We start from the raw sequence: 27,573 nt of genomic DNA on the forward strand, positions 1-27,573 counted from the left end.
TAATGACTCCTGGCTTCCACACAAGTTCCGAGTTTATTGAGTTGGAGTTTATTGAGAATGAGGGCTCAGCGTTTATCTTCAAAGGTGGAGACATTTATCCTGCGACAACATTTAGTCGCGAAGGCTTCATTTCTGTTACAGCAAGTGACGGATGGAGGTGCAATCATCCTGTCAGCTTGCTGCTGCTGGGGCGCAGCACAATGGCTGGATGCTGGGGAAGTGTTGTGAGTGACTGCTGCACCGCCACAGTGCAGCTGATCAGGGAGCAGCCTCCCGGCATAAACACGGCCTCATGGAGCTGCGGTTTTATGAATGAGCTGCTTGACGCGGTTCTTCCCTGCATTTCACCTTGTGTGGTAATTTACTGCTGTGCCAACAAAATGAAAAGCGATCCTTCTGATCCGGTAGTGACTTGCTGCTGAACATGTGCTGGAGGCTCAGTCCCCAGAGGATACTTATTACGAGCCCTTGTGGGAACCCCTGGCTCTTCAGACAAGCTTTTAACTCCGCGAGTGCACAGCTCAGTCCCTGGCAGCCAAGACGGTAGCTGTCACTTTCACATTTACATCTGCACAATTGGCTCACACATTTGCTGAGGTGTAAGCAGCAACATGACAGAGAAGGCAGTAGCAGGTCAGGCCTCGAGCATTTTACTGTCAGCTATTGAGAAATCAGCTGGCACGGGCTGGGATTTGAGATGAGCCAAAGGGAGTTAGGTGCCTCTTTTCCAAGCGGTGCAATGCTGCTCTTCACCTCACAGCACGTGCCCTCTGCTTAACGTCCTCATTTAGCATTTCGCACACAGCTCCGTCTCCATCTCCGATGTGAAAGTTACAACGTCACTGCCAAGATTGTTGGATGCCAAAGCAGATCTAAGCCATGCCTGAAAGCGTGTGTATTTGAACTAGGAGCGAACAAAAGCTTAACTTGGGGTATGAGCTACTTTCAGATGAAGGACTTGGCATGCTGTTATTTGCCCCAGAGGATGCTATTCAAACACATCAGTTCTGCTGTCAAAAGGTTAGCCAGATTCTTGTTTGAGTGATACTGGAGGCTCTGTGCTAATTACTGGTGGGAAAATGCCAGATCCTTTGATTTAAGGAAGTAGGCTGGCATGCAATTGTCTCCTAGAAGATTTGAAACGATTTTGTTAGATTCCCTGCATTCTGCTTGATATTTGGATAATTATTCCTTTCATCATTGCAAATCACACGAACAAATGTCCAGGAGGTACATCCGTAGCAAAATTATAGAACAGCAGACGTACTTCGGGTACATCACGACAAGAGGAAGAGTCACTATCCACACCAAGGGAGAAGAGAAAGAGGAAAACCTTTCCCCAGCATTTGACTGATTCTTAGCCATATGCAAATTAATATTTTTACACTTCTGCCTTCAGCTCCCTTAGAAGAGCTCTCTGGTCTGGAAAACAGTTCAGCTGTGCTGTCCCAAGAACGAAGCCCTCCAAATTGTAAGCAGCTGTATTTGAATGTGACTGGCTTGATGCTGGTAGAAGTTCGGGTGCTTGGGGCACAGGTGATCCCTGTTGGCTTAGGGCATGCCTTCACCTGACGTGGGAGTGTTACCTTCAGAAGTTGTGAGCAGCTCAGCTGCCCAAAAATTGCAGTAAGGGGCTTGCCTTGTAGTAGCAGTCTGAGCTGTTCCTGCCTGTGGCTGCTGTGAAGGAAGGAAAGGAGCAGAGAGAGAGAGCACTACGAGGCTGCTACAGCAGGAAGGTAGGAAATAATACAGGCAATAGTTGTGTCAGGTAACTAACGGAGAGAGCTGGTGCTCACTGAGATGCCTGGTAGCTTTTGAGCTGTCAGCCCTCACCCCAGTCCTAAGGCTGTCTCTTTTCAACTGCTTTGTGCTTTTTCTGGAGAGCTCATTAGTGTGTTACGTGTAAGTTTAGCTATGGAATGAGATGTTTTTTTGTAATGGTAAGGCTGTGGTGGGGGAAAAAGTGAGCTGCTAGGCTCTTGTACTGCACTGGCGCTTAAAACCAGGCACTGCTTCTTCCAGGCTATTTTCTTCTTCAGTTGGTCTGGTGGGGAGCTAGATGCTGCCCCATGCAGCAGGTCCTGCCAGGTGTTACTCCAGGACAAAGCACAAAATGGTACCTGAGGCCTCTGCTGAGACTTAATTTAGCATTGTAGAGCTGATACTTGCACAAGCAAACAGCTAGAGCCATCCCCACCTTTGTGGGGTGCAGTCCCAGAAGGGCAGATTGAGGCAAAGAACTGCTTAGAGCACTGCTTGGTTGGACTGAGTGTCTGGGAGAGGCAAAAAAATGGGTGCTTTGGGGAACCAATACATCCTTGTTCCAGCAGTTTCACTGTAGTAGTACTGCTGCTCGGAGCAGCCCAGGAGCATGTCGCGTTCCTAGGGATCTGAGCAACCAGCAGACAGCTCCATCCCCGCTCTCCCCGTGACAGTAATGAGGTACAGGCATGCTTCTCTGCAGAAGTACCACTGAGTCCTGTTCCTAATAGGAAAAACGTTTGCAGTGCATTTCATTGCTGTAATTTCAGGTGGTTTTGTGGAATGCAAAGCAAGAGTTAGGTGAGAAGGCATAATGTTGCTAGCTTCATTAAAGGCACAACGGCATAGTAACGGCTTTAACTTTTTGTTCTGTCTCCCCTTTTAGCAAGGCTGAAGATCAGAGTGTCTCTATGATCTATAAAATTGTCCAGGGAACTCACAAAATTTCTCTTAGAGGAATGTGCATTTGCATAAAGGTTGTTTATGGACTTCTGTCAAATACAGAGATCCTGTTTTAGGACAGAATTCTTTGCAGCTGAGAATATCTTGCATCTTCTTACTGCTTAAGAAGGACCAAAAGTGAATTTCAGAAGATAAGTAATCTGTTTTCTGACCTCGAAAATACGGATGGCTTTTGTTTTTTATGAATGTGCATGACATTGAAGAGCCAGCAGTTCGCTGCCTTCTAGACTCAGAATCCCCCTGGGCCATTTCAGTTCCTGCGTACAGAGCTCTGACGGGCTGTCAGCTCCTTATAACCATTACCCTCTGAGAACAATATGGCCAAATGGAACCATTTAAAATGTGATTTAAAAAATCACCCAAAGATACAAGTAAAGCGAAGGGAAGCAGGGGAAGCCCTGCTTGGGGTGGGTTGTGAGGGGTGCAGTGGGAATGAGATGCGCAAAGAACATGAAGCAAGGAAAGCCTGAACACGCTGGCACTGCATGGGTGCGGCTTCCCCAAGTCATACGGAGCACAGAGAGGACAAGTTAGTACCAGTAATAATATAAGGAAGGTTTAAGGGTAGCAGGGGAAAAAGCAAAGTGATAGTAGCAGAAAATGAAACTCTACTGAGGATCCTCGTGAAGTGCAGAGGCCCATGCTCAACTGAGGTGTCAGGTTTTGGGAACTGGGGCTTCATTTTTGTCCCCTCCCTTTGTCAGACTTCTACCCTCAAATAAATCTACCTGGTGTGTGAAGCTGCTTAGAATTGTGTTCTCAAGCTGATCTCTTTCTCCACTTCAGTCTTTGCTTTCTTTATGAGGTCTTGGACATGTGCTGAGTTCTCATCAACAGAATTTCCCATTCATACTTCCCATTTATCTTTCATTTTGAGCCCTTCTTGTGGTTTTAGCCTTATTGAGATGCTGTTTAAATACCTTAGGAGATTCCTGTGTTGTCCTTGTGGGTAAACTGTGCAAAGGGTTCTTCTTACCAACGTATGGTTTGGATCAGAAATGTTGGCTTGTTGCTGAAATGTCTGTTCAGTGATAAGCAGAGCATGGCTGGAGTGTCAGTGGAAGGAGCTCTGTTTTCATTTAAATGAAACAGGGAGCGGGTTATGCTGACGATCACCTAATCTGTCACCTTCTTCAGATGTGGGCTTAATGCTGTGTGGGTTGAAGATCCTTTGATAGCAGAGTTGAGCTGCCTCTGACTTCACACAGCTGCCATTTGATCGCTGCTTATCAGAGCCTCTCTCACACATTAGTGAAGTGTGTGACTGCTGCACTTCTGCTTCAGCTACTCAGCCAGCTTGTTTGAAAGCCCTGGAGAAGGTGAGCTGCAAGATGCTGCTGCAGAGATGTCCTTCCAGCATGTGAGATGTCCTCCCAGCACACCAGTGAGCTCAGCTCCACTGGGAGCATGGGGCAGGAGCGTGCGGAGCTCCCTCCTCCTGGCTGGGGAGACCTGCTGCCTGGCTAAGGGCATCTCTCAGCTCCAGCTAGCAAAGCTCTGGGCAGGCTGGTTTCCTATCAAACCACTAGGTGCTGAGGCTTCTGAGGAGCTGAGGGCAATTTTGCCTTTGTCTTTTATGGAAAAATGCGAGTTTAGTTTGCATACTCAGATCAAATAACTTCTAGTGATCAATTCTAACTGAAAAAGCTTTGAAGTAAACTTGAAGTGTTTAATTTTTTTGGTACAAGATGCTGTGTTTGTTTAAAAAAAAAAAAACAACAACTCCCTGTATTATATATATATGTACTCCAGGAATACTTGTTCTTTTAGCTCAAACTTCCTTGCACAGACTAGCACTGAGCGCTTAAACTGGGTCATGAGGCCAGTGTCCATAGCTGAACTGTTCAGTAGTAGCATTGCCCATGACTGTCTGTCCTTGTGGCTCGAGCGATCACCTGGGGGGTGTTTCCAGCTCTCGGAATAGAGAAACCTCAGAATAGAAGCAGTAGGGTCCCCGCTTGGGCCTTGAAGAGCATCCAGATGCTAGGTTCTTTTCTTTAAGAATCTAAACTCAGTGTTGGGGAAACTTAAACCTTGGGACTGGTCGCACTGAAATGGTTAGGTGGGCATTTTAAATGAATGAAGTGTGTAACTTTACAGGATGAGAACCTAAAACATTTGATCTAGGTGTTGTATGTGGATTAAAAATGACAAATGGAGTTCCTCTTGCTGCTTTGTGTTAAGAATGTAACTCCTGAAATTATTTATTTCCACTCTATCAGTGGCTGCTGCAGCCACGAGGAATTCAGCCCTGCATTGGCAACGTAGTAGCCAAAGCAGCGGTATTAGGTAATAAATGTTTGCATGCCATCAAGTATACAAACATTTGGTTGCTTACATGACAGAGCTTTTCTTATCCAGTTATTTGTCTCAATTTTTCCATTACGTTTTCTCATTTTCTTTTCTAGCATTACTCACAGACAAGCCTCCAAAGCCATTGTTCCCCATGGAGAACCAGCCAACTGTTATAGATGTCCAGCTGGGTAAGTCCCCTTGTGGGAATAATAGATCCTAAACTTCCATTCTGGTAGCAGATGGGGAAAAATTGCAAGTGGTAAGAAAGGTTCAGTGGTACTGTTATTAAATGCAAATCAATTTGCAGCTTCTCATTTGTAACTGTAGAATTTTCCGTCATGGCAATTTCAGGGAATGAACCTGTGTAACATCAGGGGACAGCAGTACTAATTGGTTACGCTGGGTATTAAAGAATATAAATATATAAAATATGATGTTTTGCAGCTCTTTTTAACGTATGATTGATAGAGTAACATGTCTGCATAGGTGCTCTATTGATCTGTAGATGTTCACCCTAAGACAAATAGTCTCATAAAAGAAATGCTGATTCCTTTAAAAGTTAATGGAAAACTGTGTGTTTTCAGGTGGTTCTGAATGTGTACCAGAAAGGGCTTTTGACTAAAATGGCTGCGTGCTTTTCTCATTCCCGCTGTATTTTCTTGTGTGGTTGCATAGCTCTGAATCTCACCTGGCAGCACGTATTTTCTCTCGTGTTGAGAAACTCTGTTAGAAAGTTCTGCTAACTTCGGGGAGCTGTGAGGCATTGTGATGCTGAAAGAATTGCTTGGCTTTGAAGTTCCAGAGGTTTTTTTTTTCAGTGCCTTGAAAGTACATTTCTAATTTGAAGAAACATAAGTGGAGTTACTTTTTGAGGACTGTGTTGCCATGAGTTTAAATTACAAAGGATGCATTGCAAATGTGGGTTATTTACTCTGTGTTGAAGGGGTGCTATTTGCTTTCTTCTTAAGCTTGATTCTTCCACTCTTTTATTGCAAAGTTGGGTAGGATTCAGTGGTGGAATAGTCTTTAAAGGCAAGCAGAGTCAGAATGAAACATGTAAGGTGGCTGGTGAGTGCAGTAAAGCCTTTTGTCTGTTTGTGTGACATCCTTGTTTTTAAACTAGGAGCTGAACAGTATCAGCAAAACACTTCAGATGGCATGGAGTGTTTAAAAATGGGGCTTGAATTCCTGAATGTGATTCCTGAATTGTGGCAAGAATGAGAATCATTTGTGACCCTAGCTAATTTTTCTCTTGTGTACCTGAACTGACTCAGGAGTCTGTCAGGACTTGCCCAGGGAAGGAAGGCAGCAGTGGAGCTGGGAAGCAGCCAGTACCTGCTGAATCCTACAGGCAGGTAAATGTGCGTGCTCATGCTCCCTTCCTCAGAAAATCATGAGCAGAAATCGAGCCTAAAAGGCAAAAACACAAAATCGGTCTGAGGCCACACTCAGAAGCCCCACAAAACTGGCAGCAGAACAGTCATCGAAGTTTGGATCAGCCCTAAAGGCTGAATTTGGTTTCCAGGTCCAGCTTGTTAAAAGTCAACTTTGTAATGATTTCCTCTGGGAGCAAACTGTCCCCGCATGCAGCTGTGTAATAAAGGCACTCAGAGGCACATCTTTGCTTGCTGCATTTTTATTCCATCTTCATTTCCTATTCCAAGTTCCTCCATTCCATCAGGACTCTGTTTTGTACTCAGCTTTTTCTTTCCTACGTGAAAACATTTTGTTCTGACTGATTAAAAGGGGTTGATTCAAAGTAAAATGAAAACAAACAAAACCCCTCCTCTCCTTGGAGATGTGGTTCAGTAATAGGATTTTTGAATATCTCTGTAGGGAAATAGAAATCTTGCATCTTCATGTGCTGGAATGTATTCCATGAGTTGTCCTCCAACATCAGGGAATTTGCATATGGGGCTTCTCTTCTGGTGGGGAAATGGTTTTGGTTATCGCCACTAAACCGTGTTCATATTGTGCGGTAAGAAATTAATGCCTGTGAAAGAACCTGAACTTCGTTCTGGAATATGCAGTGAAATTTGCCGTATATCTCTCTTAATTCAAAATGCCCAGTAGATAGAGCTAGAAAAGCCCCAGGGAACACCTTCAGCTCTTGGCAGGTACCTGTGGATTGGGCCTCGGAAGCCATGCTGACCTCTGCAGTGTGCTGCAGACCCCGTAAGGACTGGAGCTTTGGAGGAGAGAGAAGCATTTGATTGCAGTGAAGAAACAGCAAAAAGCTCTAAGTCAGGTCATCTCCTGGAATGCTTTTCTGAAATCTTGTTAAGAGTTTTAACAAGTGATGTTTTTGTGTTGTACTAGACGTGAAAGCAAAGCCCCTCTGAAAGGATCTGTGCTTCAGAGGGCATTTAGCCCATGGAGCCAAATCATCCCATACGCCTGCTTTTTCACTGGTCGTGCAAGTATGAATGCGCCGCTAAACTACAAAAGGAATGGAGTTTAATCCACCTACTTGTTCTGAGAGATTATTTTAGATTCTATTGGAAAACTAATCTTTAAAGAGATGGCTGTCTTTGCTTTATGAGCAGAGGAGATTAATAGTTATTTAGGGGCTTTATCCTAAATGATTAGCACAATGCAGTGCAAAATCCTCCCAGAACTCTAGGCAGCGGCCTGACTATTTAGCAGCTTACTTGACCTGATTGCAGACTTCAGAATTCACCTTTCGGCTTTCCTGTTTTGTAAGAAGGTTCAAATGAAAATAGGTATGCACAATTCTTATTGACGGTGGATAAAAGAGCTCCTCCAGGCTTCAAACATGGCCCAGAGTCTGCCTTGTTCTTCTGAAGGAGCATGCTTGTACTTCTTGCTTGTTCCTTTTTCCTTTGGAATTTGACAGAGATCAAAAACCAACCCTGTCAAGGTTATTGAGAAGCAGAAGCCAGAATTTTCTTCTTTCTTGTGTTCTGTGTTTGCTTGTGGTAGAGAAATAGAGGAAGAGAGGAGAGATGATGAGCACAAAACAGCATCCCAGAGAACTAGGGAAATAGTCTGAAAACAATTCCACTGTCTTGGATGCTTTATGAGGTCAGATAATCACTTCATCTGTGGGCAGACCTAGAAAATAACAACAATTTGTTTATTTTTTGTTTACGTCTTCCTTCTCATAGAAGGGGGGAAAAACACCCCCACTTTCTTATTTTGATAGCTCTTGGCTTCAGAGGACAGCATAGTAATAGTACTTCATTGCATGACAATACAGCACACTTAATCTTACATCTTGATTGTAGCAAATATACTTTATAGAAAGAATAAACATCATGTTTTTGCAGATATGAGCTTAATCTGATACTATTATTTGCTTCCTGAAAAATGATATTCCTGAGTTTCTTCATTAACTTAAAATCAGATTTGATTGTACAAGCCAAAACAGACACAGGTCTTCTGCCCAGGAGACAGTGTGGCTTTAGCATGAGGCTCTGGAGATTGTATTTAAAGAGTTTTGTGCCATGCATCCTTATTTTTCTGTTTGCAAAATGTGACAGTCTCCCACGTAAAGGTCTGCATGTGAACTTCCTACAGCTTAGGACAGTGTGATTCAAAGAAGTTGTTGAAAGACTTTTTTTTTTTGCTGTTGCTTTGACCATATAAACCTAGCTGCCTATTTGGATTGTTTGTACCAAATCGCTAAGGCTAGACAACTCCTGGTACAAGTTAGAAAAGTAAAGATCAAAACCCCTGTCAGAAGTCTCCAGGCTGCGGTGCCGTACGTTTAAAGATCTCTCATCCATTTTCACACGCAGCTGTTCTGGCAGTGAGGGGAGCATGCTGTGCTCTAAGTCTTAAGTGACTTGTTGGTACAGCACTCTGATTTTTTAATTTCTTTTTTTAACTCTTTTCCACCTAACTTTGTTCACTCCTAGCACTTTGTGAACGTGGAAGGAAAGCTGACCAATCCTTTGAATTCTGATTACGTGATTACAGAGCAGGTCTCTCCTCTGACCTGGCTGCTTTGCCTAATCCTGGTAGTGCCAAGGGGCTGGTGTCTGGTGTAAAAGCAGCATGGCAGGGATATGTATTAGCTGAAGAAAGGAAGCATGCTTGTGCTTTGACTTTGGGCTGGATAGGGCCTTGTAAGAATCATGGAGGAGCTGCATCTCACTAGCTGACGTTTAAGGAGCTCCCAGAGTCACCTAGCTTGCGCCATTGCTGCTGTCTTACACTTCTGTGGTGTTCTTCAGTATCAAAAAAGCTAAAAACAGCACATCAAAACAGATGCTAGGACTTTCTGTTCTGTTCATTCTACAGCGTAGAATACAGTGATTGTGGTGTGAGGTTAGTCTTTTCCTTATGAATATCTGTGGAGAGCTAGGTGAGACTGGAATTAATGTTCATGTCTATATGAAGTTGATCTCTTTGTTATCACTGGCTTTTACATTAAGTACTGATTTTGTTCTCAGACATTTACTTAAGAAAAGCAGCAAGAGTCTTAGAAAACAAAACAACAAATATCTATGTTAATTCATGTACTTACCAAGGGAAATGTCAGGGCATTTACCTCGCTTATTTCATGGTAGTTTCTGTGTCCAAAGATGCTGAGGAAAGAAAACGCGTAGTTTATGAGGGTTCTCACTTTTTCCTAATAGCTGACCTGGTCAGAAAGATTTTGTTTCTAGAAGATTTAACAGTGCAATTCCTTGAGGCTGGTTATTAAGCAGATCAATAGAGCTACTGTAAAACAAGCGTAAGAGAACATACAAAGCTCCAGTGTCTGCTGACAGATATGGGAAAAGAACAAGAATAGCACTTAAAAAATAGCGCAAGGTCCTTTTTGTCAAAGCGCTGTTTCCGTGCTCTTCTGTTGAGATGTGAATCTCTTGTCACTTGTATGAAGTGCTGTGGTGGCCCAAATGCACGTTTACAAGGAGATCTTGGCCCTGGTGGAGTGAGATGTGGGCACAGGAGTGTGCCAGGCATCCAGAGCTGGTGCCTGAGTCGCCCCAGAGCTCATTCAAACTCCTCCTTCTGAAAACTCGAACCTGGTTAGACCTGGGAGGATTTTCCTGGGAATGGAAAAGGCATTCGCCTGTTGTAGAGTGAGTTGGGTGTCTCTTTTAGGATGGAAAGGCTGGGAGGTAATGTCTTCTTTCACCCGCTTGCTTCACCCATTCTGTGAGAATGCCTAAGGTGTTTGATGTAGATGTCTTCCCCTCCGTGTCTTCCAAAATTAAAAAGGTCTGATTAAGGTAATTAATTTTTCGGATTTGATTTCACCAAATAGATCAATCAATACAAAATCATAAGTATGTGAAGGCAGAGCTATATAAAGAACAGCCTTGATACAAGATACAGCATACACATAGGTAATCGCTAATAAGGGAATCAGGTAGCAGGCAGCAATGCTGTTTTTTCTGTTGAATCCAGCTTTTCAAGATACAAGTCGTTTTCCAGCTAGACTAGCCTGTAAATGTTACTCCTATAAATACAGTCTGTAAGTGGAGGACTGGGTGCTGAAATCAAGGGCAGACTGGAAGCTGTCCCCAGAGCCTCCATTGCCCTTGCCCTGCTTGGTGCCCATGTGTGGGGTGGGTGAGGCTTGCCCCACATCTCGTCCTCCTGCCACTTGCTGTCTGGGTGGCACAGCCCAGCACCCTGTACCAGGGACCTGGGTCTGTGCGCACTGTGCGGCAGAGGAGAGCTGAGGCTGAGAGCAGAGAAGGCACGTGGCTGCTGTTCCCTGCACCCCAAGCCCAGCAAAAACGGGTCTCCTCCGTCCCCGGTTCTCCCACCACGTCCTCATCTCCCAGCCATGCCCCTGTGTGATCTTGGTGGCTGGAGGAGCAAGCCAGGACCCTCACTGTTGTCTCCTCCATACCTTCCAGCTGTCTGCAGCTCTCCACTGCACCCACTTTTTCCCAGAAATAAGCTGGGACTTCGTTTTTCTTCCCCCAGGAGCTCAAACCCCAGACACTTCTCCTCTTCCTTAAGTGGCTACAGATGTGCTGTGTAAATGATCCGGACTCCACGCTGGAGATTCACTCCCTCTCGGCGGTGCAAACCATAACACCAAAAGCTTGGTGTCCCTGCACAGATATACATGAAGGAGCGCTTTTCCCTAGGGAATGAAAAGAAACCTGGGGTATATTCCTCAGGAGCTGCCTGTCCCCGCAGCACAGGGATACGGCTCCGCAGCTATTTCAGCCGAACATGCCTGTGTGAAGGGGTGCAGGATTTGCATCTATTACAACCATTTTGTACTAATCTGCAGGGAATATTAGAGACAAATTGTCTGACATTTAGGTTTAGAAGTAGTTCCCTAAATACCCTAAGTGTATTACCGCTAATGCTTTGATGCTAATTTGGTGCGTTGTTAATATCCCTGCTTTTCCCGGGGATAATGGAGAAATGCTGTACTTCAGAGACTTGAGGCTGGCTTCTGCTGTTCAGCTGGCATAAATCCTCAGTTGTTGTACTTTTTGTGTGGTTAATCCAGATACATATGTGAAGTGGGGAACAGTTTGATACTTTCACAGATCTTCCTTTTGCTGTAATTGGCTTGGAAAGGTAAGGCTGAATTCTGGCTCCCAACCCATGTTTTTTACATCCATTCGGATCCGTTGGATTGGCACGAATATGTGAGAAGGCAATATTTGGCACTTTCAGTATTTTTTTGTATTTCTGTGAACTATTTATTGCTTATGATGATTTCAGTGGTTGTTTCATCAACATTATGTATATTTAAAGGACAGAAATAACACCGTCTTTATTTCATAAAGTGATGAACTGATACTAGACAACCTTGTGGTTCCATTCGCAATAGCACTGCTTTAGATAAATGCTGTTTCTTTTAATAAAAGAAGACAGTAAAGAAGAGACACTCTGGTAAGTACTGGTTTACACACCTTCAGCAGCATTCATACAGGGGCAATAACTAATTTATGGCAGAAAAATGAATCAAGTCTTCTTGCACCAGTAAAACTTTCCCTGAAAACAGTGATGATTTTGTGTGGGTGTTCAGGATGTTCATCTTCAGCACTTCACTGGGACTAAGCTGTCATTAACAAATGTGACCACCGCTTCAACCACCACAGGCATGCAGCTGTGCTGAGCTTGGCTTACGGATCTCCTCTTTGGTGTCTGGGGTTGCTGCATTTGACTTGTACCAGAGAAACAGGCATGAGTTTATTTCTGCGAAAAGGAAACTTGCTTTGGGGGACAAGGTGAGAAAAGATGGTCTTCCTGGAGAAGAGGGGAGTAGGGCTGTTGATGAGAGCAACATTTTCTTGCTCTGGTGGAGTTTTGTTGACCTTGGTCTGGATTCTGTCTCTTTTGAAGTGACAACAGTAGTCTTTTGTTTTCCCAGGAATGTTATGACAATGAAATTGGGTGATAGCAGAAGTGCTCTGAGACAAGCACAGAGTACAGATAGGGAAGAGTCACAGAATATTCCAAGTTGGAAGGGGCCCATGAGCAAGGATCGTGAAGTCCAGCTCCTGGCTCCACACAGCACCGTTCCAGAACCAGGTCCTATGACTGAGAGCATTGTCCAAACGCTCCTGAACTCAGGTAGGCTGGGTGCTGTGACCACCGCCCTGGGGAAGTGGCCTGGCTTTGGCCAGGACTTTTTCCTCAGGGCCTTTACCTTTAGGATTCTGAGCCTGGCTGCAAACCCAGAGACAATCGACTGTGCAGTCCTCAGCCGTATGCTGCTGTGCATTGAATGTCAGGCCATATTAACGTTCCCAAAGAGAGAACCACGGGGCAAAGTTTGCACTGTTCTCTGGGCTTGTTAGAAACACTGTCACTGGAAGGGATTCATGTCCTGCCATTTTACATTGTCTCCACAGTGTTTGTCATATGAATGAGTTATTAGTCTGTGAATGCCTCATATACTGTGTAAATTACAGGGTAGAAACATTCAGAAGTACTATTTTGACCTTTTCAGCATTCTGTGATTTGCTGGGCATGCCATTTCCCATCGCTTGTTTATGGCTTCACTAAAACGTAGGGACGGAGCCAAGTGGGCAAACAGTCAAAACATCCAGGGCTGCGAAAGGGCAGGGTCATGCATCACAATGCCGCTGTTCAGCGGGCACCAACGATTAAAATCTGGAGTAACCATTCTCATGATTTCTTCCTTCACCGAAGAATAATAGAAAATTGTACTTGGTAATCTGTTCCAAAGGCAACAGCGCAGAAAGTGAAGAGTGATAGCATAATTTTTGTTTCGTAAAATATCAGAGTTGTGATGTTATGATCTTGGAGGCCATGGAAATCTAAGCTGTCGTAGTCCTTCAAAACCAAGGAGGTGAGATTCCACCTACCAAATCTTTGCTTCATTTAATCCACTTGATAATTTCTGCTCTTAACATCATCCTGATACACTTGCATTTGTTTCTATTGTACAGAAACAAATAGCTCGTTTTTAGGAAATTGAACTTTGACTGTTAAAACCAGGCTGATTTACTGTTCTTCTGGGAGATGTTTCCGTCCGATGAAGTCCAAATGAAAAAGATTCAAAGCAAAATTTTTCTAGAAATGAAGAGAGATTTTTACAGCCTGCTGAAGACATATGGTACATGACTTCTCAATGCCCATAATCAGATGGAAAGTAAAACTATATGAAGTAGTAATCTGTGGAAAAGTGCTCGAGGCACGCTGTTTTCTACTGTGCATTTTTAGTTTAGCAAACCAGTTTCGCAGTAAATGGCTGTACCTTTCTCGTGCTGAGTATGTTTTTGTCATCTGTTTATACTGTGGGAGGCTTATTAATTTTACCATGCTTGGCCCTAGTCCCATGAACAAATTAATATGATTAGTCATGAAAACATCCTGTGAGGTTTCTCTGCTTACTCAGGTGTGGAGTTACCCCGGCTCAGAGGAGCGTACAATTAAGTGCATAACTCTTGGAGCAATGCTTTATGTTGCTCAAATACAAATCTTGCTGATAGACGTGTATGCTGTATTAATTAAAAGGCATAAGTAAATTTAATTTTATATCTAGCAGAGTCTTAAATCTAAATGAACTGCATACAGCACCGCTAGACGCTCAGTTCTGAAGCTGTATGCTTTGCTGCTCGGATGTTACATAATCTGTTGCAAACTAAGAGCGTTTTCCACATTTCTCTGATCGAACTGGGTGGTTTGAGGTTAGAATTTTAATACTTGATCTGCAGGGTTTTTTTCTTTTTTTAAAAAAGCATTAAGTGTGCTGTTTTACCGCGAGTGAGTGGAGTAAATAATTAATAGCAAATAATGTATTTCATGAGTTTTGCTCCTTTATGTGAAGGGAAAGATTGTCCATGTGGATCTTCCGTCCGAAGTCATTCAGATACTTTCTGTAAATGCTTCTGGACTTGATGAACTCTTAAATAGTTTTTGCTAAGCCCTGAACATGGGGGATTTGCAAAGTAAAACCGCTTTGATTGGGCAGGCTGATGAAATGAAGCTTTCTGTTTTCCTGATTACATTACTGTTAACTTTTTAAAAATGATTTCCTGTTCTGCAGTGATGAATTTGAAATCAAATTTATAGAAAATATTCTGCAGCCTATCGTTCAAATAGTTGATACTAATAAACGTTCCAGGCAGAAAAGTGCTCTGCTGGAGCATTTGAGCCTTTGCCCCAGTAAAGTGAATGCATGAAGAAGTAGAGTAAGCAGAGGGTTTCATTGTAAGCCTGGTGCATATTTGTGGTTTAACTTTATGTGAATTCACCTGGCTTTCATGCTTTACTCAGTTTGAAAACTAAGTTCTAGAGGCTGCCCTGTTTGCGTTAGGAAATCTCCTTTACTGAAGATCACTGACGAAGCACTTCTGTTTAGGATTGCAGTTTGGCTTTCCTAAATGTCATCTGGCAGAACACGTGGTGTGTAGATAACAAATTGTTGTTTGCACCACGGGCTCCTGCTTCTGCGAAGGGATCTATTACATTTTTGGCAATCGTTCAGATGCTGCAGGCACGTATACTTCTGTTTCAGAACTTCGGACCCCAGCCTATCGTGACCCAGCACATCCTTTTAACATCCTCTTACAGCCTGACCTATCTTTTCTGAAACACTTCTGAACTCAAAAGACTTTGAAACTTGTGGTTTCAAACACCAAAATTGTCAGCAAGTCTTTGGGGATTACAAGCCATACTTTTGCCTGTAAAAAGTAAGTAGGAAATCCACAGGCAAATTACAGTGTGTAGCATATAATAATAGGCACAGTAGTCTTGGATTATTTTAGAACAGCTTTTTTAAAAGAGAGACCAAATAGTTCCCTGGGAATTTGCAAGCATCTTCTTTTCTGTGCTGGTTTTCTCCCGGGTCCTTTGTTCATGCCTGTCTTATACAATATTCTGTGCCAACTGAGCACTCAGGGATTTTCCAGTGTGTTTGCAAAACCAAGCTTGCAATGCACCTGGAGGCCTTCAGGTTCTGTCTCTCCTGTATGATGTTTCCTGTCCTCTGTAACTAACTTGTAAGTATAGGTACATAACATTCTTGTTTCCTGTAATGCCTCTTTCGTGGTTATTTGCCTTACAGTGTCGAGCACTAAAATCCCCTTCAGTTTCTGCTCATCTAGTATAGAAAACAACATTAAAATTACAAAAATCTCACGACTGAGAAAGCTTTGGGGGAATTTCTCTGCCCATCAGTAACTTTCAATGGAGATACTGTGCTTCTACTTAAATATCTCAAAAGTGCATTCATTAAACATGTAGGGAGCCCAGTTAACAGGAGGGTGGCACAACGAGGATTCAAGTGATGAATGGGAGGAGCTGAGGTTCTAAATTATGACTGGGGATGCTAAAACAGCAGATGCCCAGGCTCAGTCTAGCTCGCAGTGCTCTGTTATGAGACAAGCCAAAGGTGCTTAGCTGCTTAGGTCTAGAGAAGGTGTCTTTGACTGCACAAAGAAGCAACCGCTGTGGCATGTCTTTTAAATAAATAAATAATTTTAAAAAGTCAACAATAAATTCCAAAATGAAGATTTTTAGACTAACATATTTGGGAGTAAAAGCAGGTCTGGAAGAGGGGATGACATCTTGTCACGAAATATTCAAGAATATTTTCACTTTGACTCAGAGTGCAAAACAAATTGTCAAAAGGGTGATTTAAGCTCAGACTTTGTTTAACCCAATAATCAGTGGCCAATGTCCTCAAAATGGTGAAAGCTTTAAGTAGACCTAGGACTCAAGTACTTGGTTATGGATGAGCGTGATGTCTCCTGTAGGAGACTAAGCATAGTCTCATAGTAACAAATGGAGCTTTCCTGCTCTGACACTAAATTTCAGTCTTTGAAGCCATTGCACTTTGTGTTCACACTTCTGGTGGCATGAATAGGGTATATTTGGTCTAGATCTTTGGGAATTCTGGAAATGGTTTTTTTTTTTTTCTTTCTATAATGGAAGCCAGAGAAAGCTTTTTAAATTTTTTTTTGAACCAGACAATAATAAATGATTATGAGATCAAAAGTGGGCAACAGAACAGCTGGCACGAGTAAAAACTTGTATTTCCTTGCTATAACCCTGATTGAAATCACCAGTTTTCAAAGCTGATGCTGACTCTGTTAAATCTAATTTAGTTCCTGCATCAACTCAGTTGAAGCAGAAGCATAACTGGGAAGGAAACTGATGTTCTCGAACATGATCTCTCAGCAGAATGCCACATCTGCAGTGTCAGGCACGTGAGTCCCCACAAACACCTGTTTTAATAAACAGACAATTTGCTAATGCTCAGTTATGCCCACAAATAGCATCTGTTTCTGGCCAGTTGTTTACCTGAATAAAGCAGCCTTCTTAATCAGTGAAAGCCTCTGTTGCATAACTGGTCTGACTCATTTTTATCCGGAGATGGGAATTACCCACTCTGCTCCCTACCCTTAATATCCTTCTTGATGGGATTGGTAGAAAACAGTCTGCTGGAACACAGTTCCCCCTCCTTTCCAGGCATGTAGAGCAGTCAGAGCTTTGGGATATGCAAGTAGTAAAAATAAATACAGCTCTAGAGCTGGGTGCTATTAAAATACAACATGGGCTGAATGATAAATAATGATGGATCAGTGTAACTACAAGGGTGTTCCAACAGTGAGTATCGCTTTAACAGTGGGTCTAGATTAGCAACCCAGAAAGGTGCCCAAACTTTTTTAGTGGGTTGGATGCTGGTGAGGTGCTTCAGAGGAGCAACACCTTCCTGACACCTGGCAGTCAGAAACAGCCTGTCAGCCAAAAGGGGCCTGGGCAGCTGATCCATGCACACCTTGCATCACATAGTGCCAGTGCCCTAAAAGTGTGACCCCCAGTGTTTGTCTGTGGGGCTTGACAAGAGGCTGGCATAGAGGCAACAGGAAGGACTTAATGTGCTCAGTTCTTCCCTAGGAAAATTTTGTATCTTCAGACTGAAATTTCAGATCCAGTAAGAAATTTTGTCTGCATGTGAAGGCCTATGGCTGTGCATACAGCCTTCCAGTGCTAGTAAAGGGGTAAATAGAACTACTATACTGTGTAACCTCTAAGTAATATCCTGCCTTTGAAGAAAACAGCCTAGTGGGAGTTACAGTGGTGAGGAGGGGGTTCTTTTTGTTTTCTTCCCATGCTCCATTACTAGTTAGTAGGGCTGCACTTGGACTGGATTCAATTACTAAAGCATTTCATTGCTTCTCTTGCTAAACTTTCCTGACAGGGTTATAACTAGAAACCATTGTACTTAGACATAAGTAAAGCAACTTCTTTTGACCTCTGCCTACACTTGTAGTAAGTGATGTATTGCCTATTAGTATTACAAGTAATAATAAACTGATGATACAAATAAGTGGGTGGGAGTGAGGGACTAGCAAGTCAAAGCAGTAAGACAGTGAGATTTAGGCATTTTTAACTTTTCAGGAGTTGACCATGGCACAACATAGCCAGGGAGAAGCACATCTCTAACCCAGGGAAAGTGAAACTGTCGCTTAAACCTTGCAGCAGAATGCTGTTAAGTCAGCATGTGCTGCTTCTCAGTAAGTTCCAAATCCCAAATCTTTCATCTTCCCTGTTAGTTCTGTCCAGCAAATGGTGTGTGCTGCTAGGTCAGTGGAAGCCAGTCCAAACTGCTTAGGATTTGATTTATGTTCTACAGAAATTGACCTACACAAATCACTGGGAAAGCAACGTGGTTCTGTGGCCTCTGGTTGAAAAGTGGGATATTCACTGCTTGTTCGTTCTTGCATTACATCTTCAAAAAGAAATATTCATGCAGTTCAAACTCTGCTTAGTGAGCGAGGAAGCAACCCTTTAAGCCTCATCTGAGCAAACAGCAGTAGATGTTTGCTTTGAGTCCATAATGCACCCTGACAAGGGAGGTCACTGGTAGGCAAAATAAAATTAATATTGAATAAAAACTGAAACTCTGGGACAAAATCGCAATGTTCTATTTTTATTTTTGAGACATCTGAGCTCGCTGGGATTTTCTGAATGTCTCTTGCCAAAGCTGCATATTAAGTACCTGGAAAGCAAGTGACACAGCACAGAAGGGATCTGGCTACTCCCTGGGTGTTGAGCAGAGATTTTTCATTTCATCCATCATTCACAACCTGCTGCAGTGCTTCCAGAACTTACTGAGTGTATTTAACGTAGGGTGGAACAAGAAGACTTTGCAACATGCTCTGCTGTCTCCCTGTCTCTGGACTGAATGCTGTTAGTCGGTTTGTAATTGCTGTTTTTAGTAGCATCATTAATCCTACAGAATGTTGTGTGGCTCTTTGCACTGCTTCTTAGGATCCGCAGAGTTTTCAGAAGTCATGAACTGGAGCTCTATAAATCACAAGACCGACTTAACAGACTTGAGAATTTTGCCTTTTTGTTTCTTGCAACTGTAGGTTGCAGCCAATTTTAAACTTCCACCCGTAAGTACATCATTAGAATTACACTTCAAAGACCGAGCTCTGCTCCTCCGTATCCCACACTATATTGCATAGTGTCCACGTTAATAGATCTTTGGCTTTCCACATCATCCACTTCTCACCATCTGCACAACAGAGGATCTACAGAGTAGCCGTAGAAAAATGGAGCTGGGAGTTGCTGGCTTAGTAGTAGCTGACCAGCCCTGGGGGCTAGTGATGGACGAGCTGATCTCTCCATACTCTTCCTGACTCAACGTCCATTGTGCTATAATTTGAGAAGCTAGAGGTTTTAAAAAGAGCAAGACTCCTGGTAAAATCCAGAGAGATGAATTTGACAGTGTACATCATCTTTTCTTTCCATATTTCCAATTAATTGCAGCTAATGTAAATTCTATAATCAAATTATTAAAATGGCTTTCATTTGTCTGCTTCTTAAGTACACTTCTGATCTTTGCTGTTAGCCTGTGTGTGGCGAGATGTAATTGCCTGTAGCCCTCTAAATTACCGAAGGTTTTTTTTATTTCTATCTGTAGGCAGGTCCTTAAATGTTTATGGTGCTTAAGGATCAAGTCCTTAAATGTTTATGGTACTTAAGGAACATGGTGAAATCATGAAACATGTAGGTATGGCTGGAAACTTCCAACCCTTGAGTCAGCTGAATTTGGGTGGTTTGACATTTGTTTTTGCTATTGAGCCAGACTACAGGAAGTACGGAGCTGAGCTGCCAGCATCATAGGGCTTGGTTCTGGGACTCAGGCTTTGGGCTTAAAACCTTTCTGGGTCAGATGCTTGGGGTTTCCAACATTGCAGTTACACACATCCATGAGAGACAGGTGGAGCAAACAAGAAAACTGCTGTTTGGTGGCCTAAAGCAGAAAGGTGTGCTTGAGCAGGGTGAGCTGGCCCGTGGAGCTGGTTGGGTTTGTTGGTTTGGATGTTCGTATTTGTTGCTCAAGCCCAATGAACGCTTGATGTTGTGAAGCTTTTAACTGCAACAGACTGAAGGTCTGCTACCACTTTACCTTACTGTCACCGTGATATGCAGACTGTTCATCTCAGACTGCGTCTGGCCTGATTTTCAGAGCTCCTGCTTCACAAAATGTTTCTCTGTCATGCTGCAAGAGGGCAGGGGAGGGGCAGCTCCTGGGGCAGAAGAAGCTCACCCAAGCAAGCTTCTCTTTCAGTCGTCTTTGGACGTTGCTTTTTCATGCTTTCCTTGCCGCTTTCTGAGAAGGCACTGACTTGGAGGCGCTGCTCGGCCCTGACCAAGTGTCTGACTCACTGCAGTCAGCAGATGCACACAGGTCTCCTTTTATTTTTTGTAAAGTAGATTGAGTTGGTGCTACAGACAATGGGGACGTTATCTTCTCATCCCAGGACTTCCAAATAGTTGCTTCAGGGCCATGCTCAGGTACATTCTTGTAGCCATGGCAGGCACTTACAAATGAGTTAACTTACAACTGAGTTAACTGTATCCGTCTGTCTCTGTAGTCAGCTCTGTCAGCAGGTGCCCAGCCTTTGGATCATCTAAATTACTGACAGAGGATGAATGGCGGTTTATTTGGTGGTTAAGTTTAGGAGAGAATCCAGAAATTGAAATTTCTTGGGCTGGGAGGGGAAAAACGAGGACTACAATCTTGCTGCTTTAGCACAAATCTCTTTCCTTCACCTCTTCTTGGGGAAGAGAGTGGTTGGCAACTCTAAAAATATGACTTTGTGGCACCTGCCTCATTTTGTTGCAGCCATCCTTCTTTGTTTGTGTCTGACTAACTCCGTGTGCTACATCAAGGTGGGTTTTGAAAGTCGTCGCTCCTTGCAGATTGTGTGCCCTCCTTTGGGGACAGTGTCTGTAGAAACATGAAGCTGCAGGTGCCCTTTGCAGCACATGCAGCAAAGAGGTTAGTTAATTCAGGAGGAATTTTATGGTAACTTCATTTCTCTGCTCGTGGTTCCTGTGCCTCGTGAGATAGAAGTAAAACTTAGAATCATTTTCCAAAAAAGAAAGCAAACAATGATTTAGCAAATCAGTACCCCGCAATTCAGCATTCAGGCTTTGGACAATGGCAGCATTATGTCACTGTCGTACCAGTGAATGTTGCCTCTAAATTTGTACGTTCTGAGGATGGGAAGTGAAGCAGCTTTTTCTGATAAAAGAAAGGCTGGTTGTCTTTGATATCATAGATAAATGCTTGGATAGTTACTTTTTAATTGCTTTATTGCCAGAAGTTTTCAGTGAAGCCATAAAAGAGGAAAAAAATGATCAGCCTAATTGCCTCAAGATGGATATGTAATGCATAAATCTCTTGTTTAATGGGTCTAGTAATAGACCACCTGTTTCAGTTGCCTTTTCCCATTCAGAATATGAATGAATGCTTCTCTCAGATGTTCACAAAGAGAAAAGACAATTGCACCATCAAAAACTCTGTGATTTTTCTTCTTACTTTTTTCTTTGAGGTTTGTTTGTTCTTGTTCAGCGTATTAACCGATCTTGGTACATTTAACTTTGGGGAGGCAAAACTGTTTGGGATGATGCGTGAAGTGACATGTATTTCTGTTGTCCAGTGGTGTTTCAAGTGAGATGAGAGGAGCTACAACAAAAAAGACACACCTGCATGTTAATAAATAATAAACATTGTCCAGGTCCGAGTGTGATGCGGTCCCTGGTATGGATTTTTTTCTTAATCTCTGTGGCTCACCGTGTGTTCTGGTATCACCAGTTTTCCTTGCAAAAACAGATTTGGGGGCCTCTTTACAAAGCTCAGCCCCACAGCAGTAGACATTTGAGACTCGAGGGCTGCTTGTATCTGGAGACTTCACAAGCCCCAGCTCAAGGTGAGTGAATCGAGCAGCCTAGCAGGCATTAAAATAGCAGCAAACAAGGAGGGTGGAAAGGGAACAAATGAGCACTTATTTAGCAAAAATCAAGATGTCAAGAACAAAATCAATCAAACCACCGAAGGATCTAAGCTCTTTTTTTAAGTATCTTTACACACCCATGCAAGGAACCTGGGTAACAGGCAACAAGAAAGGGAATGCTAATTTACAGGCATGAATTCAGCCTAGTCAATAGAACAGAGGTCTGGTGGGAATGATTTGCACGACGGGAATGTTAAAATCCATGTTTATAACCTGTTTAAGAGCAGATGAGGGGAAGAGGAGCAGTCTGTCAGAAGTGGCATTTGCTGCTTCTGAGAACCTGGAAGCGGTTTCTGAGGGCTGCCTCTGTACGGAGCGGTGCCGGTGCCGTTAAAGGACGGGATGGGGAAGGTGTCCCCGCAGACCCTGGTTTTGCAGCGGGGAGCAGGATGACCCATTGCAAAGCCTTCTGCTGTGAGTTGTGGGCTGGGGGAGCTGATCCACTGTGGATTTCATTCCTGTCACGGCAAGCTGGAAATCATGTTTTGTCAGCAATAAAACACCCCCCGAGTACTACATCCTTAGCAGGGGATTTGTGTTAGCTTCATCCTGACAGGCAAAGAGGGATAGACCAGAGAAGTAAATGCCAGTTGAGTTTAAGTAGATAGAGAAGGCCTGTGATTTGGTAATCTTGTTTCCACGTGATGTGTGTAAAGCTCAGACTGGTGAAAAAGCCTTGTAAGCATGAGAAATACTGTATTATGCCAGCTTTATTCGTCACTGACGCTGTCATAACATTGTGGTATAATATGTTGTGGTCTCTGCTGCTGTACCCAGCCCTTCCCTCCCCATCAAGCCCTGCTCTGCCTCCATGCCTGTTTCCTTCTCTGGGACCAGGGTGAATTCTCCAACCCTCTTCTGCCAGTGCAGAGGAGAAAACGCTGCCCTGTGCTCCCTGCTCTCCTCGCCGTGCTCCTTGCTCTCAGTTCTGTCTGTCTGCACTTCGAGGAAGCTGAGTACATGGAGTGCAATGAAGGGGGACCTGTAAAAAAGGCTAAAGAATAGGGAGGAGTGAAAAGCCTAGGAACCCTGTCTTAAGTTTTCAACACTGTGTCAAATAGCTTAGACTGTGAATTGCATAGAGAGGAATTGAAATCTGATGATGGAGAGCTCTTGTATCTATTAAGCTGAAGTGTATAACAAGATCTGATTACTGCATGTTGATGCCAGATGAGTGTATACTGGACTTAGAGCCCATGCTTTTACCAGGGAAGGTAATACAGAAGCCCAGCAGTTCATCATCATGTGGCTCTCCATCAGTGTTGGTTCTTAAATCAAGAACTGGGCTTTGCCCTGTCTGAGAGCTGCTGCAGGCAGATTTCAGCCTGTGGCTGGTGATGAGGAGCTCAGATGGGAGATCACGGGGCCCTTCTGCTGCTGCTGCCCGCACAAAAGTGGGATGCCCACTGGTAAGCTCTTGAGCCTGTAGTGTTTAAGTGACCTGATCTTCAGAATCATCGTTTTGGACCATCCATGGCCCTTTCAAAGTCAACAGGATCTGTGAGAGTTCAGCCCCTTTGGCTGTTGGGACGCATACATGCAGTGAAATTCCTGCTCTGAAATTGTTGCTTGTGCTGGAATGCCCCATCATTTACGAGTACACTTGCAGAGGGACAGTACGTGAGAGAAAATAGCTTTATTCAATCTAAAATTTGTTGTTTTTCTAGCTGGTCAAACCAAAGTATGTTTGAGATGCAGGCCCCAGAGACCAAGTAATTGTCCTACTCCGAACAAACCAGGGCTGGTTTACCATGGGCTCCCCCCCTAAAACACCTCCTAGACTTCCAGTTCTGTTCGCTGCAAGCTCACTTGTAGTAGATGGAAATCTGAGAGATGCACCTGCGTGGAAAAGGTGTTAGTTAATAAATATTTTATTTTTTTTATTCAACAGTTATCCCAACACACTCCTTGCTACATAGCTATGCTAACATAAAGGTGTCTTCTACTCCAAGGTACTTTCTTGTTCTTAACATTGACTGTCTGTGCTTGTATGTGAAGATTTTGAGGTAACGTATAGTTTTAATAACCCCTTTTGATGGTCTGAGTTTACACAAAACAAATATCAGATTATGCCTGGTTTTTATGTGCCAACTCTATTTCTGTTTTTATTTCTCTATAAATAAAGAGCCAAGCTCCAGTTACATATGCCTAAATGCCTGCAAAGAGGGATTTGATTCCAGAAGTTGTTGTTGTAATGCAGTTAGGTCTGATTTTCTGCTAGCAAATTCCATTTTGAATCATTTTAATGTAGGAAAGGAAAATAGATTGTGAAAGTTAGCTGCTTCTAGTGTTCAGAATAACCAGCTTTTTTTTCCCCTTAGTTCTCTATTTGATGAAGGAAGGAGTCTAAAAAATTGTTAGAGCTCTTTTCAAAGAAATAGAGGTGCATGGTGCGTTCTGCCTCTTACAAGAAAGAAGTAATCTATAAATCCTGTGGTTTGCCTAGGAGCGTATAAAGCCTTATCGTGTTTAGTAAATCTGGTCTGTATTATCTGAAAGATGAGTTCATAAATAGCTGTACCAGGACTGGATGTGTTCACCGCATCTGAAGGCTTTACTGTAGTCTACGACTTCAGGTGCTGAGATACCCTGAACAAATCAAAGCATGCGCACAGATTTTTAACTGCTTTTTTTTCTCATTCAGTTCCTTACCTTTTGTTTGTCTCATTTTAGGCTATGGCTTTTTTTAACGTATAGTAACATCACTGTTTTCCATGCCTCTGGAGGAGCTATGCTTTTTACTCATTTCTCAGAACTAAAGAGCCAAAATCTTCAAAGGTATGGCAAGCTCACTGGGAAATCATTAAATCTGGACCTGGTATTTTTTATCCAAGGCTGTTAATGATTCAATTTAATCAGCTTCTACTGATTCCCAATATTCCCATCTGTTGGATAAAGTGATGCAAACTTTAGCAAAGCCATTGCCTTATTCAAACAACTTGTCCCTTTGCCTGCGATGTGCCGTCACTGGGCATTCAGACAAAAGGGATAATTCATTATGAGCAAGTTGTCATTTATAGGATTATTAAATTAGAACAATTATGCTGTTATATAGACCCAGAACATCCTACATCCGTTCCTGTCATGGCCATGTATTGTATGATTTAATGGTGTTCTCCCAGCCCAAGAAAGGAAGAATCAGTGGTGAGGAATTACAGCTTAATAATTACATACAATCAAATGTTTAACAGTCTTCAAGAAGGATTTCATTTGAACATGACCTGCAGCTCCAACCATAAAGACAAAGGCTAGTCAGCCACATGCGTGTTCTTCAGGGACCTTCATACCTATGGCTCTGCTTACTTCTGTTAGGGCCTCTCTTTGTTTACCTGTATTAATTATCAACATTTCCCTGGGCAATAAATAGGCTTTGATCTGCATGAAGAATTACTAATGCTAAGTGTTAAAACATCTAAATGTCTCAAAATCACAATGTTTTAAGAATTATGAAAATGATGGATGGGGGGGATTTATCCTTTTCCACAGACTTTAAGAAAGATTTTGCACAAGGTCTCTTTGGTATAATTCACCTGTTCTAAGATGAATGGCCTCTGAAAGGTAGTGAAACAAGGATGTTGTAAGAGCAGGGGAGACAGAGAGAGATATTAGGAGATGGAATATGAATGGGGCTGGGAGCTGGAGGGAAGGAAGGAAAAAGCCATTTGGGGGAAAAAATGGCAGAATGACAGGAAGAGAGAAATAGTCATCTATCAGTGAGAAGAAAAGCAAAACGAAAAGGTCTTGGTGGAGAGATGTTTGAGATTTTTTGTTGTAGTTGTTTGGCTTTTTTTATAGAGTTAAGAAACATCTTTACATAGCATGCAGTCTCAAGAGAGCTGTCCTAAAAAAGAGGAGATACAAAAACAGGATACTTCACTTCTCCTGGCTGTTTACTCAGATGTATACGTTTCATTAAGGTCTGAATAATTTCCCACAGCTACATTTGAACACTGGCATCTGTGCTTGACACTCCCCAAAACCTGGCAGCATTGCTTTGAAACTCACAGCAGACCCCGACTCTTTTTCTATTACATATCTATTGGCAAATACGTGCGACTGTTTAAATTAGTGCATCGTGGGTGTCTGCAGAGGGATGAGCCCACACGTGTGCATCTTCAGGAACGCACAAAGCTGTGCCACAAACGGGGCAGCGAGAGTTTGCGTGGCTGTGTTCTGCACCTCTCTCCATAACGAGTGTGGATTATCTCTCTGGTTCTTTGCCTTGAATCATACAGTATTATAGTTATTGTTGATTATTGCCTGTGAAGTTGAGCATATGGTCCTGAAAGGGTTCTAAATGATTTTGTTTTCTATTTTATTGTTATCCATCTGATGCATACAACCAGGCAGCATAAGGCACTTAATTCTTTTCCCCAATCCCTTGTGCACAATATTAAAACAATTCAAAGCAGTGCATATTTCAGCTGTCCTTTAGAGATGAATTATTGCTGTTTCTTCTTCATGCAGAAGCTTGGAAACAGATTTCTGCATAAATATGATATTTTGCTTGCAAGTAAGGTTTTAAAACCACAGTTAGATGAGATTTAAATCTAAATTATTCTCCATTTGTTTAAATCTGAGATGAATCTTTAATTAGGATATCAACAGTAAATCTGAAGTGAGGGAGGGAGATACTATGCAACTGTTAACTATTTCAGAAGCATCTCTTACACAGGAGAAAAAGTCACGATTCAGAGTGAGAAACACCTTACTGAGTGGAGGTACCCTCAACCCTGAAAACATTTTTGTATAAGAGTTTGTGCCATGCTCTCAGCTGCGCTTCTCAGCTTTTCACTTAGGCTGAGAATTCAGTGTTAAAGGTGAGATATGTTGCTCCAGAGCAGTAGAGGATAAAGCTGCTACTAATGGAAATAACATTTTACTCTGCTGTCCATGTGTAACTAAGGTCAGCTGAGCAACTGAATGCTGATTTTGGGCAGATAGTAAGTCACAATACCTGGAGAAATCGTGCCTAATCACCGTCTTGTACACGTTCCTGTAAGTACACTGTCCTGGAAAGTTTCACACCCCCATATTGCATTACCACAGTGAGGTAGTCAACCTGTCCTTTTTTTTTTTTCCTTCCTCTCTAGTCAAATGCAGATGGTGGTTAAGGAAACTGAACGGATAAATCACAAAAAATAACCTCTTCTGTCCCTCTGCCCTCACAGGGAAAGTCATTGCAAAGCCATTTCGTTCTTAGGTATAGTATTGTGTTACCTGCATATTTTCCTCACTGTAATCTCTTTTTCTGTGTCACTTATTAAAAATTCTGACTTTCAAACAGCTACATAAATTTCTTTAAACATCTCCTGACTCAATAAAAAAGGGAGGAAGAGATTAAACTGAACGCTCAAGCTTCGCTGCATCGTGTTGCTTACAAAAGTGTTCAGATAAACCATGAAATAAATCTTACTGTCCTGTCAGGTCATTTCAATAGCTGCGATATTATTTACAGTCTCATCTGTATAATCCTTGCTCACAAGTAATCGGAAAGTTCCCCTTTCCCCCAGCCAGCTTGTGTGATCTTTAGAAGCGCAAAGTGCAAGTCTGTTACTTCAGTTCAGTTCAGGTAACAGACGCAGGGATCGTGCAGGAGGAGCGCGTGGTTTTCCTCAAATGATGATAATGTTCAATGGGATGAGAAATTCTGGAGATGATTTGCCTCATTTCGTTTGTGTAGTAACAAAGCTGGAAGTGGGCTGCTGCTGCATGAGTGTTTCTGGAAGAGGATTCTTAAATTGCCTTTGCAAACGTGACTGCACGGGGAAGGGAGGTCTGGCTCCTTCTCTGCGCAGAGCTGTGAGGTTTCAAA

General features: G+C 42.8%; 1 protein-coding gene across 18 annotated transcripts in view; it reads left to right on the forward strand.

Moving 5' to 3' along the window:
- Positions 1-27,573, forward strand: part of IL1RAPL2 (interleukin 1 receptor accessory protein like 2) — a 425,448-nt gene that overhangs the window by 311,319 nt on the left and 86,556 nt on the right. For 17 of the 18 annotated variants that reach the window (XR_010834812.1, XM_048075288.2, XM_048075281.2 and 14 more), the window contains one exon: positions 5,133-5,207. The exons of the other annotated variant lie outside the window; for it this stretch is intronic. Coding sequence is in view for 16 of the 17 variants with exons in the window: in XM_048075288.2 (XP_047931245.1) it covers positions 5,133-5,207 (75 nt within the window). In the remaining variant the exon portion in view is untranslated. The remainder of the gene's footprint in view (positions 1-5,132; positions 5,208-27,573) is intronic. 18 annotated transcript variants of the gene reach the window in all.

Source organism: Anser cygnoides, chromosome 13 (genome assembly GCF_040182565.1).
Source record: "Anser cygnoides isolate HZ-2024a breed goose chromosome 13, Taihu_goose_T2T_genome, whole genome shotgun sequence".
NCBI lineage: Eukaryota > Metazoa > Chordata > Aves > Anseriformes > Anatidae > Anser > Anser cygnoides.